The 22,317-nt window shown below is 40.6% G+C and overlaps 1 protein-coding gene across 1 annotated transcript in view; it reads left to right on the top strand.

Moving 5' to 3' along the window:
* Window positions 1-842: 842 nt before the first annotated feature.
* The window catches only part of cxxc4 (CXXC finger 4), a 42,327-nt gene continuing 20,852 nt past the window's right edge, over window positions 843-22,317 (top strand). The window contains exons 1-2 of the mRNA XM_012882186.3: window positions 843-1,264; window positions 5,030-5,971. Of these exons, the coding sequence (XP_012737640.1) occupies window positions 5,147-5,971 (825 nt within the window). The 5' untranslated portion in view covers window positions 843-1,264; window positions 5,030-5,146. The remainder of the gene's footprint in view (window positions 1,265-5,029; window positions 5,972-22,317) is intronic.

Below are 22,317 nucleotides of genomic sequence, written 5' to 3'. Positions count from 1 at the left end.
TTTTAAAGTTGTTTTAAAGTTGTGCTCAAATACAGAAATATCAAAACAGCCTAAAGTTAACATCCGCATTTAGGACAAGGTCATTTTCAGTGTGTGAATAATTATTATCCCAAGCAAGCAAATCCCAGTTGATGTCACTGTCTGCTTTTTTTTCTTTTCCTATTTCTACACCGTCCGACTAAAACTTAGGATAAGTTCTGAGCGAGAGAAAGAAAATCCATCCTGGAGGCTCGATAAGAGTCATGATATAAAGCAAAGCTAATAAGCATCAACGTGAAGGAAAATGCAAAAAAAAAAAAAAAAAAAAAAAAATTAAAGGGGGTGATTTCTTGGAATAAAAGTCCCAGGAGAAGTTTACAGCCGGAGCCGATCTGGAGGCGTGGGTGGCCGGCAGGCGGGATTTATGTCCCGGAGAACCCAATAATTGTGGCTGTCGCCCAGACGGAGATAGGAGGTACGGAGAGGGGGGGGGGGGGGGGGGGCAGCAACCCGGCGGAGGCATTTTATCTTAATCACAGCTCAGCTCCATTTAAATTAATTGGACAACTTTCCCTCCCCCCCCACCACCACCAAACCCTATTAAAGGGCGCGTCTGGCAAAAATGACACCCCGGCGTCCTCCTCCTCGCTAAAGGTCCCGCCGTGAAACCAATATGTTAGTAATGTTTGTGCCAAAGCGCGGCGCACATACTCCTCTCTCGGAGCGTCCCCCTCGGAGCCACATCCCTCCCTCTCCGATCCTCCCCTCCTCCCCAGTGTTTCTATAGTAATTTCCAGCCAATGATCAGTAGGTGTCCACATCCCCGCTTCCTCACCTCAGCACCAATCAGCCACACACAGCGACAGGAGACACGGACCGAGCAGAGCGCAAGGCAGACGCACAATACAAGGAGGAGAGGAAGCACCTATCCGCGTCCACCGCTGAGATCTAGATTTCCACCCCTCACTCTTTCTGTTTTGGCGTATTGGTGCACTTTTCAACCTTTTTACCCCAGTTTGGCAGGACAGGCGAGAGAGAGAGAGAGAAAAAAAATGCTCCTTTTGTTTTGAGCGATCTGAACGCACACGCTGACAGAGAGAGGGAGAGAGAGAGAGGGAGAGACGCGTTGGATCTGCTGCCCTCAGGCGGCTTGTCTGTGCGCCTTTTCTCGCATCTTTGCATTAAATCCCCCCCTGCCTCCCTCCACATATCGCCTCGCAGTGATGTGCGGTAACACAGTGGCGGGCTGGTAGCATCTTGGGAGCCTTGTCTCAACAGGAACCCGGTAGGTGATGCTCTCTCTCTTTCTCTTTCTCTCTCTCTCTCTCTCTCTCTCTCTCTCTCTCTTTCACCCTGTCTCCCCTTGTCTGTCTTTTTCACTGTTTTCTTTCGCTTTTGGCACCTAGACGCGTTTTATTGGCCCATTTCCGCTCCTGTTGCATTCATTTCTATTGGGATGTTCACCTATTTATACTGTTGCACCACTCTCCTTTATTTTTTTATTTTTTTTCTTTGGATGATTTGACCTTTGATCTGAATCTATAACTACCTGTATCCTCTGTAATTTTCTGACTCCTATCTTCTTTCCCGACTCTCTCTCTCTATCTCTCTCTTCCTTCTCCTGCTCCCCTCCTCTCCCTTTCTTTTTATCTGTCTCCATCCAGCTCCAAGTATTGAACATTTCTGTCTCTGGAAACTTTGTTTACAGGCGGAAAAAATCAATGTCCGTGACTTGATTGCCTTTGGGCTGCGTATTTCGCTCCAGGGGTGAATTGATTAAGTAATAATGACCCTGAGGAGGCGCTGATCATTAAGCCAGGGAGGTTTTGTTTACGGGTGGCTGCTGGTCGACACTGAACCTGAAAATGTGGAAGGGATTGCTCACAGCACTCTGGTGTCACATTGTGTGTGCAGTAACTTTTACATATCTCAGGGGGTAAAAAGTGTTGTTTTTTTTTGCGGCAATGCGAAGACTGTATGGCAGTTGTGGGTTAACAGCGAAGATATTTGCTGTCTTTTAGCTGTTTTAGGAAGGATGTACGTGAATAATGCCACCCATACAGAACAGGGATTTTGTGTCCCATCAGTGATTTTTGTAAAGGTCTGACTTGCCAAAACAATTATCTATACATTCAGAACGTAATATAAAATTATATTTCTTCCGCTTTTCGGATTCATTAAAATGTATGCTGACTTTACGCTAAGATGTTTTGAACAAAATAAAACATTTGTTGCTCCAGAACAGCCAAGCTGTGAAAATTTTACCCTGATTCGCATTGTTTTGGTGAGCGGCAGGTTAAATGCGATTTGATCCAAATTGTTTACACAATTCAAACACTTATGTCAGACATGCAGCTTAAAAAGAGCATGGGGATTAAACAGCTATGCATAACTGAGTATCGCCTACATAGAAGTGATAAGAAACGTCTTCAGAAGTGCTCAAAATGTGCCGAAGAGTGAGACAGAACCCTGAGGTACTCCGAAATGCTGTGGACCTGAGGATAATCTGGAAATTAAAGCTATAGAAGCAGTGGAAAAGCATCGGTCATATAGTTATGAAGGAAACCACTTCAAAGCAGATCCTGATGCACCGGCCCAGAACCTGAGACTATCGAGCGTGACTCATGAGTCGACAGTAAATGTTTGTGTGTGTGAGTTATCATAAGAATAGTAAGTAAGTATTACGGCAGCACAATAATTCACACTTTTATCGTTGTTGCAATATTACGGATCGCAGTATGGATATCTCAGAGAATCGCCAGGAGTGCAATAAATGTTAGCTAATTTACAACATAAAAATTTTGAGAAGATAAAGAGGTGGTGGAGTTGATCAGAAACTACAGCTAAGTTGTTTCATTACTAAAACATGACAAGTCGGACAGAGGCAACCTTTTCATTAAAGCCTTGTGTTTGAGATGGAGATGATGAATGTTTTCGTTTTTTAGTGTCCGAATAAACTACTCATTGTGTGAGGTCTATGTTTGCTATGATCCCAAAGCAGAAAGAAATTTCAATTAAATTTTTTCTGCATTTATCGCAAGCTATATCGTTAAGCTATATCATTAACATTTACTAATATTATTGCATATCGCAACTTTACCTAATATCGTGCAGTGCTAATAAGTATAAAAATTTGCTTTTGGCAGGTTGGATCTTAAAGGAAAACTGAAATTTGGTATTGCCCAGGAAAAGCCTGATGCATGCGTCTCAAATGGAAATACGGAATGCTGCAAAAGCTAGGTTTTACTATCAGAAAGGTTATTAGATCATTTGTTTATTTATTTAACTATAAAGAAACCTTAAGGACCCATTCAGTCACGATCAGTCCTTATTTATATTGGAAGCAGAGGTGACGTCACACTGTGTGTGTGAAAAAGTGCGATGACCGTGTTATACAGCTTTGCCGTTAAATGTGATTTGTTCAAAACAAAGATGAAATGAAGACAGAGCTAACTTTTGAAACTGGTTCATGTTACCTATATTAGTACAAGTAGCTACTAACTGTAAACAGGCTGTGTGTATTTGCTGTACTGTGTGTGGAGGGTTACCTTTAATGTGAGTTTTCTAAAAACAGGCTAACATTTCCTTATCCAATATGTCCAGCGACTGGTAGAATATCCCGCTCCAAAGGACAAAATCCAGTTGCTTTTCTGCGGCGTATTCAACCTTCCTGTCATCTGTCAACATTTGTTTCTCTCTGTTTTAGTTAAGTGGCAGAAATGATAACCAGCCTACATGTCTTGGTAGAAAACAGACTTTCCTTCTCAGAAGCTTCTGACATCTCTTGTACTCCTTCTAACTTCATTTTAAACAGTGCCGATGCTGAAAATAGCTAAGCGAGAGTTCTTACCTGAGTAACAAGGCCGCTCTGAAGAGTGTCGTTGTTAGCGCTCATTTACGCTCAGGCCTGCTGAAGCATAAAATCGTCTGATTACAGTCACCAGCCGACTTCTGGGGGTGGGGGGTACCTTTAGTTAGGATCAATCCCAGCTCTGTGTGTGCACATTTCTATTTTGCTCTTTTTTTTTTTTTTTAAACACATGGATGCAATTTTAAACGCTTCACCGTTCTGGCAATGGATCAGCAATTAAAAAAAACAAACAAAAAAAAACAAGGTCCAGATAATGGAAGTAGAGGGAGATGTGTTTAATGGGCTTTTATCTGTGGAAACCAAATACAGACTGGTTGGAGAGGCACAGAAAGGAAATGGACTCTCACCCCACCTCTACCACACACACACACACACACACACACATACAAACACACACACACACAAAGCCACAAACAAACACACACATTCAGATGGCCTATCTTGAGGCAGATGACACCATGGTTGGTCTGGTCCATGATCTGGTAGTAAATCCACCGCTGGCTATCCACGAGGCCTGTCATTGTAATAGTGGTCATGAATTAATGGCAGGCGCTCTTAAGAGACGCCAGTGAGGGTCTCGTTTATTCGGATTGGGACGCCTCGCTAATGCCGCCACTGCAGATGCAGTTGACATGTTCACTGCATGCGAGCTCGCAATGTTCCTCCACGCGTCCTGTAGAACGTCACTTGACGTATTACAGAAATCCAGGTAATTGTTTTCAAGATTGTCGCCACTGTTGTTTTGCATTCCCAATAAAAGTGGGGATCCATTCGGATTTTTCAAAAACGGTGAGAGTCTCTATCAGATACAAAAATATATCTACGTGTTTATGTGAATGTCCTTTATGTTTTATGCATTTGTTCTCTAGATCTGAAGGTGTTGAAAGTGGTCGTTTTTTTTTTTTTTCTGAAGCATGCAAATTTTTTTTCCAGCATTATAATAATACCAGGTTGGTCTGTCACATCTATCGTGTCACAGTCACCAGATGCAGGTCCGCTTAGACGGCGTTTAATAGTCTCAGAGCGTAAAAAAATAAACATGTCACCGAATTTCTCCCATTTTCAGTTGCTACCTTGAAACTTGAAGTTGAGAAGTGAAAGCCGAATTTGAATGAGATCGTTTACCTTTTTTTTTCTGTACATGTAACTGTTATGTCTCCTCCTTTTTCTGCTTTTTAGCACTGAAGAAGACACACCAGGATGGTTACTCATTGTTCCTAACCAGCTCCAGCTCGACAAAAGGCCCCGTGTAACCTCACGCTCTCCCCCCCGAACACTGACAAGCACTCCCCAGCCATGTCTAACATAAACAATGCGCTTTGCATCGAAAACGGACAGAATGCAGACGTGTCGCTCCTGCAGAAGGATAATCTCCAGGATGGTGGATTAAGTCAGCTCTTGGATTATAATGCAGAAATGGAAAGGTACAGGTCTTTTGCGAACTTTTACAAAACCAACGGCGCTTTTCCGCAGACTGCAAAAATTGCCCGCATCACGACGCCCATTTTTCCCAGCGCCAGAATTGGTATGTCCCCTTGGAACTGTGATAACGCCATGCTCTGGGGAAGGAAATCAGCGGCAATAAACCCTAATAGGACCAGCATGCATAGAAATGACTCCCAGAGGCCGGGGAAGCCTGGCGTGCCGCCAGAGACGCTGCAAATGGCAAATAATAATTTCCTCTCTACCTTATCCCCTGAACACTGCAGACCTTTAGCAGGAGAATGCATGAACAAGCTGAAATGCGGCGCTGCTGAAGCAGAGATAATGAATCTCCCAGAACGCGTTGGAACTTTTTCCGCTATTCCGGCTTTAGGGGGCATCTCATTACCTCCCGGGGTCATCGTCATGACAGCCCTTCACTCCCCCGCAGCCTCAGCAGCCGTTACAGACAGTGCGTTTCAAATTGCCAATCTGGCAGACTGCCCACAGAATAATTCCTCAGCATCCAGTGGAAACCCAGCGAAGAAGAAAAGGAAAAGGTGTGGGGTGTGTGCACCCTGCAGGCGGCTAATCAACTGCGGTGTTTGCAGCAGTTGTCGAAACCGCAAAACAGGCCACCAGATCTGCAAATTTAGGAAATGCGAGGAGTTGAAGAAGAAGCCGGGCTCGTCGCTGGAGGTGAGAACGGAGGCTCTGCTTCCCCTTCTTTTGTTATTATCCCCCCCGCACTCCAAAGCATTAACCTTTTCATCCAGTCACGTTCTAAGCCCTTGAAAATTGTTTCCATGCCCACCCATGCCTGAACATCCCCCTGCTTTCTCAAATCTGCCTACCCGCCTAGCCTAATTGGCAGTAATTAGGGGTGTTTGTGCGGAGCGCAAGCTGAGCTTGGCTCAGACACCCCTAATTGCTGCCAGTCAGGCTGGGGCTGGAACGCATCCGAACAACCCTGAGCTTGGCTCTGCTCCAAGCAGGGCTGGGAAATGGTTTTCAGCAGAGAGCCATCTCTCTCCGCACCCGGTCATTTTAACCAATTATGGAAGCCGTCTCTGGATGGGGAGAATCAATATCCCACAAAGCCTCAGCCGCTGACCACCAAGAGATGGTGAGAGTGATGGCGGAGCCGCTGATGGCGTTTTTCAAAACACCCCCCCCCCTTCCCTGTGTTTTGTGAGTGTGTGTGTGGGAGGTGGTGGTGGTGGTGGTGGTTGGGGGGGGGTGGGGGGTGGCAGTTAATCCCATAAACGGATCCCCTTCCACACATTATGAATGAACTGATTGAAGATTTGGTGCACAGTATGCAGACTGTGTGTGTGGATGAGTCTGGGACCGATGCATATCAAGAGGGCTACGAAGGCTTATGGTTTTATTTAAGCTGATTTATTTCCTAGTTGACATTTGGGCGTCAAGTGCAAAGGCCAAAAAACGAATCTTCGGTTGTAAATATGCTTCCCTTTGCCCTCAGACTCACACGGCAGCGTAGTGGAGTCTGTGTGGATTTGTATCCAACAGATGCAACCTGAGGCTCAGATAATTTGCTCATTAATTAAGTGATTACACAGAGAGAAAAACTGGGTTAATCATAAAGTGTTACCTAATCTTTTAGAGAGAAAAAAAAACAGCATTTATGGATTAATTTGTCAAAACAGAATTTAAGACACCAGTCTGTCCAAATCTTTGCTCTCTTTTCTCTACACATCTTCAATCTGGTTTGGGAAGATATTATTGACTACTGCGATGCTAAATAACTTTGTTTTGACTGCTTTGCAATGTACAGAATATTTGATGAAGATTCAACGTAAACTGCAACTAAAAAAAGACTGATCATGTCCAGGTCTTGTAATTTTCAATGGATCACTGCTACAGATGCTAGTGCTAAACTGGTTCTACAAAAAAATGGTTTGGTTCACCACAACCACGTATCCATCTTTACATCACTATAAAGATCTCATCCAGTATATGTTTGATCCTCCTGTTTACAATTGTCTGAATTTTTCAGTGCACAAAGACAGTTTAGCTTCACTTGAATCTCATCATGTCAAAATCTCACACACGTGATCTCTGTTCAGTACCAGGAGTGCTGGAAACCAGAGTTAAATACAGGTAGAAAATAACTAAATTGCAGTACATTTACCCAATTAAAAAAATCTGGGACTTTTCATGTCAAAATTGAAATGTGAAGGACAGTAAGCTGATGTGATGTTGATAAGCTCTGTGCTTTTTTTTTTGTTTGTTTTTTTTTACAGGTATTTGTCTTTAATTAGCAAAAGAACAAAATGTTGGCCAACTGTTGGTTTCCATGGGCCCGTCTCGTCTATTAGCTCCACTTTATCTGTGTCAGAACCAGAACTTGTAGAGGTGGAAACAGAAAGAACTGGTGCTAAGCGAGCCACAGCACCAGCTTAGCACTGCAACCGGTTTAAAAAGCAAAACAATAACATCCCAGAGAAACTCATACTCAGGGATGCAGTTTTATTTTCATACTGGCTGTTAGCTATGAAATCTAAACCCTGTCAGATGGCCAATCGCTTCTTTTCATCCAACAGGATGACACCAACAAGCACAGCAAAAAGAAAAAAAACAAAAAAACAACCTCATTGTTGTTAAAATTTAGTTCACTGTTTTTCACTTTTTTGTAACATTTTGATGGGAAGCTATTTAACCTTAATCTTGATTGTGAGATTTCTCAGATCGACCAAATGTAAGCTGCAGTTGTTTCACTTGTTTATGAGCCATGAAAAAAAGTCTTGCAACAGTGCAGATAATTCCCCTGCTCAGTGTGCCACTCTGTGATAAACGCTGGTCAACCTCTAAATTAGATTTTGATCAGTCTTAAGCAACACCTCAGTTACTGGCCGTTTTTCATATGGGTAACATGGCTTTCCACCCAGGGCAGCGTCCCACTGGGGGGAGGCAGAGGGCAAAATACGAGTGGTTTCATTTGTGCCTTTGTCAAAATTAGTTTTCTAGGATTTACTTTTGTCTTTAACCAATAGTAATTGGCACCCATGGTGGTATGCCCAGTGTGTGTTCCCTCAGAAGATATAGCTGACTACCATGAAGATATTGCTGCTCGCGTCTGTCAAGGCAAGGCAAGGCAAGGCAAATTTATTTATATAGCACAATTCAGTACAGGGACAATGCAAAGTGCTTTACATGATTAAAATATAGCAAATTAAAACAGAATAAAAGCAAGTAGGAATAAAATGTAGATAGAAAATAGAACAAAAAAGTGGTGATTCAGTTAACTGTCAGTCTGCCCCAGGGCAGCTGTGGCTATTAACATAGCTCACCACCGTCAGAGTGTGAATATCTGTGTGAATGGGCAAATGACTGATGGTAGTGTAAAGCGCTTTGGGGTTGTTGGACTAGTTAAAGCGCTATACAAGTACAAGCCATTTACCATTTACTGTGAAGGTGGAATCTGATCTGAAATAAAAAAGGGTCATATCAGTGTTTTTCAGACGTTTGTACAGATTTTCACCAGCTCTTGATCAAAATTGTTCATATTTAGAGTAGTTTATCCTCGTCTGGATTATTTTAATGCTGAAAAAAGATTTAAAAAATACAGTTTGAGGTTCATAGAGCCTTTGTTTGTGTTCATGAAAACACATAAAACAAGTATTTTCACTGCTTTATTGGCTGCAGGGTCAGCTTAGACTGAGGTAGGAGTGGACAGCACAACACTTGGTCCGGTGCACTAATTCTAAATTCTTTCCATATTTTATTTTACTGATCTCAGTAGCTAAAAAATAATTAAAACAATCATTGAGTTAATAGAAATGAAATGGTTTTCCTGTTTGTTCTAGAACCTAAACCCTGTATTTTGCCTGCTTACACTAGCTTTGGTTACTTAAAGGTTTGCTATCACACCATAAAAGTAAAATTATATATTTAAGCAAGTATATTAATATAATTCAGCTCAGATGAAGTGCATATATTTACTGTAATGGCTAATAATTTCGGTTCTTGTTTACAATTTAGCCATGAAAATAGTTCTCATTGAAATCAAAGGCTGTAGGTGCTGCCAGCAGTTCCAGTATATTTGAGAAAAAGTTCACAAAAGATTCAACAAGTACGTGTCTCTACGTGAACAAAATGCAATTCCTGTTGACACAAGAAACATCGTTAGGACAATGACAGATCTGAAGGTCTACCTTTTTCAAAGTCTTAGAGGACAAACCTGAAAAAACCTTGTAAAACATCCCATTTTACATAAACCCAGAAGGAAGTGGGCAGCTTTCAAATGCCTCTCCAACACTATGGGGTTAACTGGGTTTAACTGATATGTGACTTTTGAAGTGTGGGAAAAAAAATACTGGTCCTGGTTTAGTGTGGACTGGCTGTGGATGCTCCAGATGTGACAGTTTCATGTTCGAACAGGTGCCCCCTGAACAGGTGCGCAGGAAGCTGGATTCCCGTTTATTATCTGTGGGGAGACTCACTTTTGGAAAACATCCATTTGCAAAGAAGGGTGGAATTAGCAAGGGTGTGAAGCCTCTAAGCAAACCCACACATGCCTTTAAAAGCTTCTTCACCTTCTTCAGTAATTCATATGGATGGACTTTTCCGGCAGTAATTGTTATTTTTGGCTCTGAGTTTGTGATAACAGGTGCGACTTTGCCTACGGAAATGCTTTTGAGTCAAAAGGTGTGTCCGACGCGTGAAGCTCCTGCTTTAAGCTTTGAGAGATTTTTCCCATGTCCTTAAACCAGTGAATACCTCAAAATAGTATTCACACCCCCTCAACCTTGTGTCAGACCAACACAGTGTAGTGCATAATAATCAAATCATACATTGTTTTTCAGGTTATTTATAAGTAGAAATCTGAAAAGTGTGGCATGCATTTGAAATGACTCCTCTTTATGTGGATACAGCTAAATAGACTCCAGGGTGAAAAAGTTCCTTTAGAAATCAACTAATAAGTAAAACGAGTCCACTTGTGTGGATTCATACTTATTCGCAGTATTAATCCACCAGTTCTGTAAAGGCCCTGGAGGGATTTTCAGAGAACATTACTGAACAAACAGCATCATGAAGACCAAGGGGTACAGCAGACTGGTCAGAGAAAAGGTGGCGGGGAACCTTAAAGCAGGTTTAGGTTGTAAAACAGTGTCCTGAGATTTGAAGTTCTGACATAGCTCTGTTCAATCTGTGATCTGAAAATAATAAAAAAGAGGATGACCCAGCTTTAAACCTAACAACACATGATTGTCTAACTGGGACACAATACATAGAGAGCAATTCTGGAAGAAAACCTATTTGAAGCTGGAAAGATTTGAGACTGGGGCTGAGGTTCACCTTCCAGCAGGACAGCGTACCTAAACATACAACCAGAGCTACAGTGGCATGGTTTGGATCAAATAACACGCGTCTACTGAATACACCACAGGCCACACTTTTCAGTTTTATGATCGCATAAAACAAAATGCAAAAGACACGATCCATAGGTTTTCTCCCACTTCACAGTTTCACACTACTTTGTGTTGGTCTGTCGCAGGAAATCCAGATAAAAACACGCAGCATTTATTGTTTTCATTGTATCGCGATAAAATGTGAGAACGTCCAGTTTTTATGAATATATTTCGCAAAGTAGGTTATCTTGTATATTCCTGCCAGTGACAATAGGGTGTTGCCTCCATAGCTGTTTTGAATTTCATTGCGATCCAGTCAGACATTTTTTGAGGAACCAGGTGCTGTGGTAACCTCAGATGCAGAATTTACAGCACTCACAAACAGTGTGTGTACTGTCTGGCACCTGTTTTTCCCCCCTTCGCACAGGCAAAAAGGTACACAAACACACAGTAACACACCAAACATGAGCGGAGCGTACCTTTTTTTTTGCCTCGCACGAGACGATAAGCTACCGGCAACCCGTTAGATTTGCCTGTCAATGTTTTCCACATGGGAATCACCCTGAACTAATTATATCTTAAGCAGCGGTGGAAAATGCAAATCAGAATTTTACTCACACCCCTGAAATCGGAGAGCCAATTTAATCTAATACCCCCTTTAATTTAGCGCGCTAATGCAAGGCCCTGGAGAATTGCCCCGTGTCACTGCTACGCCGTTCTGCAGCAGATCCTGCTCCTGCTGCTGCTCTCAGGCTGCGGGATGGATTAGTCTGGCAGATGAATCTCATCTAACCTAACATTTCCCGAGCAGTTAGCTTTGCATAGCTCGAGCTCAGATGGCTCAAAGGTCCCGCATTAACATTCAAACGCTATACTCGTTCGAGTGCAGGAGGAGACTTTCCATTTGTTTGCTGCTCAATCTATTTACCACAAACTTAACTTTTTATTTGTCATAGACGCTAACAGATATGGCTTACAAAAAAAAGGAAACCCATAACCTGGTCAAGGAGAAATTATTCTTTACAGTTTGTGTAGATTGAAGGGAGGAAAATACAAAACAGGCTAACGCCTGCATCTTTTAAGTTTTGTACCCCATGATTTACTGAAAATCACGGAACATGCTAAAATGATTTGTAACCAATTCACGCAGGGCTGTCAGGCAACGCTCTTTATTTTAGAAAATTGTGAACAATAGATGTTTAATGTGGTTATTGTATTTATTCATCCACATTCTGGTTTCTTGTCATATCTTGTGACCCTCTCTTTTCTGAATCTGCTGCCTTTTAGTGTTTATTAGCCAATAAACCTTCTCATTAGTACTTAACTTTACAATAGTTAGATGAAAGTTTTGCCAGTGTTAGGTTGAATGTTGTTTCCTACGTTATGACTATTACTGGATAAGCAAGACGAGAATCAGAGATTCTTACAAAAAAGCTATAACACTTATCCTACACGAGTAGGTTGTGATAACAGCAGGAAGAACGGCTTAATGAAGGAAATCTTCAGAGTTTGGCTTCAAAGTATGGCATCAAAAACATGTACAGTTCAAGTTGTTATACCTTAATTTACAATATCCTCTCAGTCAATTTCCTGTTCTGCACACATTGAGGTTTAATACTGACACGGTCAAGATAAATCCTCCCAAACGTAGAGAAAAAAAAGTGCACAAAAAAGACAAAGATTTCTGGTTCACACAATAATCGTAGGCATGTGCCAAGCTGGATGCTTCATTGGTTCATTAAAGGTGCATAGTGCAAGATTTGAAGTTAAATATTTTTTATTTTATTTTCCATGCATGCCCTTAGAATCGCCCGGTGCGTAAAATTAGTTATCCTCTATTTACCACAGCAGCCTCTATAGGCTGGATTAGTCAGTTCATGAGAGAGTGAATCGGGCCGAATCCTCTGGGTGTGCGGGTGGGTGTAATGCGCTGCGCTTTGTTGTTCACCTGGCTACTTTGTTGCGTCTCCGCCCTAATCGATGAGTTATTGAGAGAACACGGGCTAACTTCAATATTTATAGCTTTCTTACCACAGAAGACATTACGTCTCTGAACAAAATACCTGTGAAGTTAAGATAAGAATTCCTTTATTGTCCCGCTATGAGGAAATTTGGGTGTGACCGTAGCAAATGCACAGACAGTTACACACAATTATTAGCAATGGAAAGACGAAGATAAAAAGAACAGACTAGTCTAATCTACAATTAGCTCTAAAGAGGGGCAGACGTCTGCAAAAATCCTGGAACTTACGCCTTTAAAAAAAAAATTTAACAGATACAGCAAAAACTATGTTGGGCAAATGTTTTGATTGGAAAGTTGCTTTAAGAAGAAAAATCTAAGAAAAAAAAGTTTTTTATAAACAAGAGGGTAGTTTGCATATGGATGAGTAATGCAAAGGTAGTGGAAAAGGTTTGCTCTGCTGACTATCTGTTGGTGCAGACAGAGCTTTGTAACCCTTTGTGTTTGAGTGATGAACAGGCTGAATATCAGGAACACTGTTGTTGTAAAAAAGAGGCATGTTAATGTTATATAAGACTGTTGATGATGGTGGTAACTGAGATCTAACTAATTAATACTTGCACTGACACAGAAGTACAGCTCTGGGCGCAAAACTTTTAACATGACCATATTTTTAATTCTGGGAGACTGAAGCTTCACAAAGCCATGTAACATTAACTATAGCGTGTTAAAAGCCAATCACGTTGTCATTGGCCACATTACTGTAAATCCTGCTCTAATTAATATCAGAGGGCTGTTTTCTATGAAAAACAACAGAGTAAATCAAATTCCTGGTTGGTTTCTTTTCTCTAAGTTATTATTATACTCAGCATGATAGGAGTATAGTCATAGATCCTTCAACCCAGCAGCTAGACTTTATACTCAGCACTGCTCCCCAACAAAAACTCAACAAGTGTTGGCATCCCTGCTGTTTTTTGCACACTTTTTTCCATTTGTTGTAAATAGTCAGTTGTTTTTTTATGCACAAATATCTCTGCATGTTTTGGACAATTTTTAAATCACTCTACACTGTTGCACATTTCTTTGAATCTTTTTTGTAGGGTATTTTACTGTATAGTCAAAATTTTTATGCTGTAAATTTGCCCTTATTGTACAGTATCTACTTCTTATTTTTTCTTTTTATATACATTTTTTAACCTTTGTGTGAATCTAAATGCTTCCATTTGCTTTTCCATTTGCTGCTGGTACACTGGGAAAAAAAACCCTGTGGGACAATAAAAGATATTCTATTCTATTATCAATAATATGTTAGGGACTTTTATTGGGAGTGGTATTTTTGCTGATATAAAGTGCTTGAGTTTGTAGGACACATCTGAACCCTTCTGGGGCAAGATGTTACAAAATTTGAGTAAAATAAAAATAAAAATTTTCCATATAGAAAATTATCACGCATTTAAGGCTAAGAAAAGTTCTGAACAGATTTTGATATGAAAATATTTTTATCTTAGGTCTAGTCCACACATAGGAGGGTATCTAAGTAAATGGATACATTTTTGCCTTTCATCCACATAAAAACGGCATTTTACTTGCCTAAAAACGGATGATTCTGAAAACTCCGGCCAAAGTGGAGATTTCGAAAATCTTGTTGAGCGCATCACGGCACCGACGTAACATGTGCAGCCATTGTTATAGACTTGTAGCCTGGCCAGCCAGACTCAGTTTCGCTTTTACTTTGTCATACAGTGAATTGATTCTAGAACAGCTCCAATAGAGCTGTTTTTTTTTTCTAATACCGACCAATAGGCGGGCTCTATATATTGAGTGACGTGCTGCGCCCGAGGATCCCTCAGCCAAAACAAACAAGATGGACGCCGCTCTGGAGCGTTCATTTGCCAGTGCACTTTCTTCTGTCTGAAAAAGAATCATTCACCATAGTCTCCGCTCGACCGAGGCTCGCCATGTTGAATTATATTGTGAGATGTTGACAGCGGAAGTCTGATTGTGCCTTTTTTATGTCACGTCCACAGTTTCTCTGATTGCTTTACTTTGAGTCTGTTAACCCCCCCAGAAAAAGCCCTCTAATGGGAGCAGTTCCAGACTAACTTCAGCCGTATCAAAGAGAGGCAAACGTTAGTCTGGCTGGCCAGGCTGAGAGACTTGGCTATACGGTGGAGTAAAAAAATAATGCTGTCAAAGAGGAGCTTATGACTTAGTTTTTTTTGTGAATGACTATTAACAATACGTGTCTAATCAATGTTAAACTGGACAAATACACTATCCTACGGCATGTCTGGTAACTTATTTCCAACTGATTTCAAAGTAAGCGCGTACATGGAACATTATAAACACTACAGTTGGTTCAGACGCTTTTCGTTTATTTATTTTTTACAAGCACAGCTGCTCCAATATGTTGAGGAGCAAAGGAGAAAAAGTGCTTTAACATTGCTGTTTTACATTGTTTTTATTTTTAAGGACTCTGATTGGCTTGCAGGTTTTCCCTTTGCAGTACACTGCCCCCTATAGGCTTGGCCTGTTTAAAACAACGGTCAGTGGTTTTAGTGTGCAGCTAAGCTGCAGCGACCGATACAGTCTTCCTCTTACTGCTCTTTCCCTGTAAAAAATTGGTGGTGGAAAAACACCAACACTGTTGATGCATTGGGTGATAACCACTGATTATTAGTTAATATGAACTTAACCTTTAGTTTCCCAGGTAAAACGTTTGAGAACAAATTTTAATTTGCAAACATGACGTGGCCAAGATTACTTTAAATGAAAAGCACAAAACCACAAATCCAAAGAAACATTTAAACATGTTATGAAAAGCAATAGTAAACCCAGATATTCCTCCTATTGCAATGAATTTCTACTTATTTTTCAAATTTCGCAATGTTGGCTGCATTATCTTGGCTCTCTCTTATGGAGGATATGACGATCTTTTTGCTTTAGCAGACCATCAGCATTACTGTCACATCACCCACCCCCTACATACAGTATAGTACTATGTATGATATTGAATTTGAAGACATTATTGCAAAGAAGACAGAGCAAAATACACAAAACAACATCTTGGATTTGCAGGCAGCATGGGGCTGGATGTAGAGAGAGTAGGATGAGGTCGAACACATTGCTCTTTCAATTAGCAAATGTCAAAGGCCAGCATCAAGTGATGTGTAGGAAATCAACGTCTCAGCGTAGGGAGGGATGCTTGTTCCCTCGGTCTCAGTATTTGCACAGAGTCGGTTTGACTTCAAGAAATGGTTTAGATGAAAGGGCGGCATGTCTGTCTGGAAACCTTTGCTGTAGCGATAAAAGACAAGACCCCAAAGTGGTAGAAAGGCAGGACCTCGAGGAAAATAGCCTGGATTTCAGCCCCTTAATGAGAGTGGGGGAGCCAAATAAGCAGCGGCAGCCAGGCCTAATTTGTTTTAGGTGTGCTCAGAATAGATAAGGACAAATCTGTGGCCTTCACCCGCCTTCCCCCCCCCCGTCAACCTTTTCCTCTCTGGAGATAACACCGGCCGCTCCAAGTCAATCTCTGTGGGCTAAGGAGAGGGGGTGAAGAATAAATAAAAAAAAAAAAAACGTGAAGGAAAAAAAACAACTCTGAGGGACATGTGGCCTTAAGATCCATGGATCTTCTAACTTACTGGATTTATTCAAGCTTATAATTTGAAAATTAATTTGGTTGCAGAAGTCTGGAGGAGGGCAGAAAAATAAAAATAAAGAAGGGGTTTGAACACGCATCTCAGCCTTAAAGGGGAATGGTAAGCTCCTGGCAAGACAATGGGATTTTTCCCATCTTAACAACAATGCCGCCTGCTTAATTATACACATCTTCCCCTGCAAACTACCCCCAGGTACTTCAGAGCCCAGCTCCCCGTTAGTCACTGTCATGCCCTTTTCCCGCCTAGACCGCTCGAGCCGTGTGGATTTCCTGTCAGTTTCCATTTGCACTGACTCGCTGTCGTCCCTAGGCCGATGCTGCGCTTAGAAAGGCGCAGACGCACACCAACGAAGAATTCCTCATCTGTGCCGTGGCCCGGCGATTAAGGCCAAAGCGTAATTGGAGGCGTGTGGACGATGGCCTTACATTATGTGGTCTGTCGCCTCCTCCTCTGCCGTCGTGTGATTTAACAGCCGAGGTTCAGCGGAGGGAAGGAGGACTTGTCGTTGTCTTCATTTTAGCGCGAGGAGGAGCTAAGAGGGAGATGAGGACAAGGGTAAGAAAAAAAAAGAAAAAAAAAAAAAGCCCAGCGGAGTATGGACAGCGTGAAGGAGCAGGTGTGGCAAGACGTTAATGTGTGGCGCGTTAAATTTTAAACGGCTGAGAATAAATTATTGATGCCAACTCTGGCTGAGAAGTTAAAAGGTATCTCGTCATTATTGAGGGATTGTGTGAAGAAGTGTAAGAGGAATGCGGTAACGAGATGCACAGTATTGCAGCAACTCATTGGTGCGGTATGGGGGTGAATTGTTCTCAGATTTTATTTCTACTGTTTTTTATTGTTTTTTTGCAGTAAACAGCAAATTATAGAGTATAAAGCTACCATTTTTCAACTGAATACAAATGAACTTTATTCATTATCCTATGAAAATTAGGACTTGAAGTGATGCAATGTGCTATTCATCAGTTTTACTGTGCTATTCGCAAATATTTTCAATTCTTAATCACTCATACATGAACATATTTCACATATTGGTCAACAAAGTTTTTTTTTTTTTAATGTATACAGATTTTTCCCGGGACTGAAATCAGGGTTTATGGTGGCGGCTCCAAAACATGGATTTTGTTCTCATTTATCCACTTTATTCCTAATTTGGCAAAATGCTTTGGGTCATTGTCCATTTGGAACGCCATTTTTCTTCATCTTGTATTTGAGGTTTGATTAACTGGACTTTTCTGAAGAGACTAAACATCTGACACTGTTTTTTTATTTTATTTTTTCATTTATTTTATTTTGTAAGATACCAAAGTGCCTTATTTATGAGAGCAAAGTGTTTTATGTGCAGATTTGTGAGAAAATTATCTTTTTCTACAAATTATGCTGTTAGTCACAAAGCATAATTTTTCTTTCTTTTTTTGCTTCGTCCTAACAGATTGTATCCCATTCTGTTGTATTCGGTTGAATAAACACATACCGAATCGCACGTAATAATGGTTGAGAGGTGAATTGAATCCTGACGAATCTGTATTTGCGGCTCATTTATCGTACCGCTGGAAGCGTATTAGATCCATATCTCATTGGCCGTGATGCAGAGATAACCAAAAGGATTCTTGTTCTTTCTGTGACACTTTGGGACAACTACAAAAGGCTTTGAAAGTATGAATTTAATTCCAAATCACAACATTTTGTAAAACATCACCAACTTTTACAGTTTAAGACTTAACAGAGTGAAAGTGTGTGGAGTGAAAAAAAAAGAGGAAAGCAGGAGAACAGACTGTAACTGTCTTGTTGCAGAAGAATCAATCAATGGTCTGCAATGTAGTCAAATTTTGGACTTGGTAAATTCTCTCTTGCATTTTTTGTATATTAGGTTTGTGGAAAGGCAAAAAATACATAATGTTACTTTGGGCACTTAAATGTGAGTACCTGAAAAGCGTGAATATTATTAATTATACACTTCTGTTGCTTTGGCTCCATTCATTCTAGTAGTTATCCACCTTATTCCTTTTACCCATGGTGATTTGTGGGAATTGTGTTCATCTCTTCAGGACTTGCATTCTTATGTGTCAACAAACAACCTCTTGCAGAGAAAATGCAGATTTAGATGTGACATTTCTGCACCGTAAATTGTATAATGTAATCAAAGCCTCTCCATCGGCTGGGAAAGATTGGGAGGATGACTGGAAAAAATGGACCCTGATCATGTACCATCATATCAAGCTGTTTTGTCAACTCCACTGCTACCAACAAAAAATGAGGATAACGTGTTAATGTAACTCAGTTTGGTGTTAAATGATAACAGAATTAGTTTTATTTTAAGTGGGGATCTGTTGTAGGTTATGGTCAGGGATGGAAAGACCTGGATGCAAAGCCATAAGGAATTATTACCGATCATAAAAGGACGTCACTACGTTACTCCATATATATATATATATATATATATATATATATATATATATATATATATATATATATATATACAGCTCCTCTTTGCATAGAGAGAGAGCGAGAGTCTTTTTTCTGGTCCTGCTGGAGGTTTTCCTCCCTGTTAAAGGGGAGTTTTCCTCTCCACTGTCGCTTTATGCATGCTCAGTATGAGGGATTGCTGCAAAGCCATCAACAATGCAGACGACTGTCCACTGTGGCTCTGCGCTCTTTCAGGAGGAGTGAATGCTGCTTGTCAAGAATTGATGCGATTAACTGGGTTTCCTTAGATAGGAAACTTTTTGACCGATCTGTCTGATTTGATCGAATTTGACATTGTAAAGTGCCTTGAGATGACGTGTGTTGTGAATTGCCGCTATATAAAAAAAGTTCAATTGAATTGAACTTGTTTTGTTAGCAGCTAAAACTGCAAGATCCCAGTGGGTTTTAGGTAGGTTGGAGATAATCATGTATTTGTAGTCATAAAATGATATATACTACTCCTGCATACTTTACTTCATAAAGTCAGAATATATGCTTTTCATTGTTACCCTTTGAGGGCCACAAGAACTTTAAGCATAGGTCTCAGATTTCATTCATTGGTTTTTCTCAATATGTCTCTTGATATTTAGCACTATGTTGGGATTATAGTTCTTCTTTTTAGAATTAAGAACCATTATAGTAACATTTAAATTCTATATATGGAACAGTATCAACAGGGTTTTACAAACTTGAAAATGTAATTGCAGATTGCAAAAACATCAGGCAACCTCACTGGCAGGCATAATCATACGTTATGTGACACTGTTGCACTCCTATTATAAAGAAAAGACAGAGGAAGTTAATTTACTATTATCAATGTTCTTATTATTAGTAGTATTGTTTGCATTTATTCACTCTTTCTCCTCCCTATAACCACCTGCTGTCAGGAGACAGTATTTCACACTAACTGCATGGTGTTAAACATCTCTGGTCCTTGAGATTCGGATGCTGGTGGTTATGGCTATCTCGTAACATAAATATTCATAAAAACAGGTGCTGTCTCCCCTAAATGTGCGCGCAACGCCTGATCTAAATGTTCGTAAGCTGCATCAAAGACGTGAGGTGGTATTTACCTGGCTGTGCAGTTCTTGTGAATTAGACAGATGTAAAGTCTCAGATTCGCTCTCATTTTGAGAGTACAAAAGGTGTGCACTCCTTAAATAGATTCAGACCAGTGCGTGTGCATCATTCTTTCATTGTTTATGTCTCTAAACTGGAGCAGCGGATCTTTGCACAGGTTGCATTCATTTAGGTATTGGGGTTGTAAAATTTTACATCACATAGATGATGAAAAATCCACAATCTTCATGGTAGTAAAATGTTATACAACATGCAGGAAATGACTTTTGTGGTGCAGAAAAACTTTGGCTTGTCTTTACATCTCATTGCAGGAGTCATTACACTGTGTCTACACTGGTCGTTGTGGGTGGTAGTGAATATATATATATATAGAAACATGCTGGTCTGAAGAAATTTGAGGAAGAGTCAAAGTGAAGCTCAAGCACAGATTATATTCACCTGTACTAGCCAGGTAAGGTGTTTGTATAAGCTCTACAAACATCAGATGCCCACAATAATTTTTTTTAATGGATATTTCAGGTCGTCTAGTCCTCACCTCTTTTTAGCCCAGAATAGACTGTAGAAAATGGGTCTCTCTCTGTACCCTGCTTCCTGTCCATAATTGACCAAACAAAAGGGCCGAAAGCCAGGCTCCTTTCATCCATGTGATCAGCCCTGGCAACCTTCCAGCAGCATTTAGACATCGATCAGCAGCCCTACAGTTGAGTCCAAAATTATTCACACCCCTGGCAAGTTCTGAAAGGATTTCCATTCAACAGAAAAAAGTTTGCTTCTGATAGGAAATGAGAAAGTCATTCTTTCAGAGTATTATATTGGTATATGTCTTTCAAAAAATAATTGATCTGTTTTTATTGACATTTTATTAAATAAATAAATGTCAAGGAGTATTTATACACTTCTCAATTATCAATAAGAAAAATCCTTTTTGGAATTACAGCAGTCAGACCCTTCTTATCACTGCTGAGCAACGTTTTGCACGTTTCCACTGGTATTATAATTATTTATCCTTGGAGGTCAGCTCCAAGTCTTTGAGGTCTGAAGGCCTCCTCTCCATCACCCTAATCTTTAGCTTCCTCTACAAATTCATGAGATACTAGGCCTCTGGCTCTTTAGATTTTGTGCAAAATGTAAGCTTTCTATTGCAAAAAAAAAAAATCAAAATAGTCAAATAGCTATCATTTGTCGAGGACTTTGTTCTCTATTCTTTATCAATTTAGGACATTATTTTCATTTGTTGCACTTTATCTCTGAACACTTCTTCTGGAAATTATGTTGGCAAAAAACTGAATTAGGCTTTGCTTCCATTGAGTGGAAGAAAGACCCAAAACCCGAAAATCACCAAGAAAAAGTTTCTTAACCAGTCTAACCTGTTCAAAAAAGAGAGTATTAACCATGGTTTGCTAATGCAAAAGAGCATCCCAGTATAATAAAAAAAAATGTTAAATACCATCACATTTATTCATATGGTGCCGATTCACAACAAATGTCTTAAGGCACTTTACAAACTAAACGGATCCTCTTTTTTGCTATACAGAAATATGAAGTCTATTCAACCCAATTGTATAGACAGATTCTAAAGCCATTACATACATTCGAATTCAACCCTCATTATAAAACAATACAATCAGCCTTAGTTTATTATAGGAACTGGTACAGCGTTTCCAAAGGGAACCCGGTCGACTGCATCAGCTCACTGACTTTGCGTCGATCCCTCATCCTGAGTGAGCATATGGCGGCAGTAGCAAGAAAAAGTCCCTCATAAAAGGAAGCAACCTCCAGCAGAACCTGGTGGGTCGTGGTCGACTTGGTGTTTGAGAACATTGAACAGAAGCACCGGTCCAGAAGTAATTTCTACCAGGTTTTCTGTAATGTATGAATGATGTGTTTCCCTACAAATAACGGTTCAGTTTAAAATATTTATGCTGGTCAGAATACCCTTAAACCCCCTGTACTCTGTCTCTATACAATGCACATGTCCAAACAATAGGGAAGCACCCCACGCTATAGGATTTCTGCAATCAAACTGCAGCTCACATAGAAAATACACATTTATTCCAGGGCGTTCTTTCTCTTTTCAGTCGTTTTAGCAAAAGTTCTGAGCATTAAACAAAGCACAAGGCGTGTGCGTTTTAGCTAAAGGACAGTAAATGACGTGTGGCTCTGTGCCGTTCAGCCTGGAAATAGTGACGTGAAAGATGTGAGTTTGGGAGTGACAAGTTGTGATGAGAGAAAGCGGGCTATGTGGTTTAAGCACCTCCATTTCTGCAAGTCAAATCCTCGCAGGCTGCCACCCCGTCTTTTGTGGCTCTGGTCTCAGGTTATGAATATTTCATAATGAGCATCTGACACCATGCCCAGAAAGATATTCCTTCCTTTTTTTTCCTCTTAGATGCCCCGAGGTTCAAGTGTGTCATAGAGGTGTGAAGTCCCCCCGTGGTCCGCAGGCAATAGATAGGATTTATAACACCACGATCGGGTGGATTCATTTTTTTTCCCCCT

This window comes from Fundulus heteroclitus, chromosome 5, assembly GCF_011125445.2.
Source record: "Fundulus heteroclitus isolate FHET01 chromosome 5, MU-UCD_Fhet_4.1, whole genome shotgun sequence".
NCBI lineage: Eukaryota > Metazoa > Chordata > Actinopteri > Cyprinodontiformes > Fundulidae > Fundulus > Fundulus heteroclitus.
This window is presented reverse-complemented; position numbering and strand designations above follow the sequence as displayed.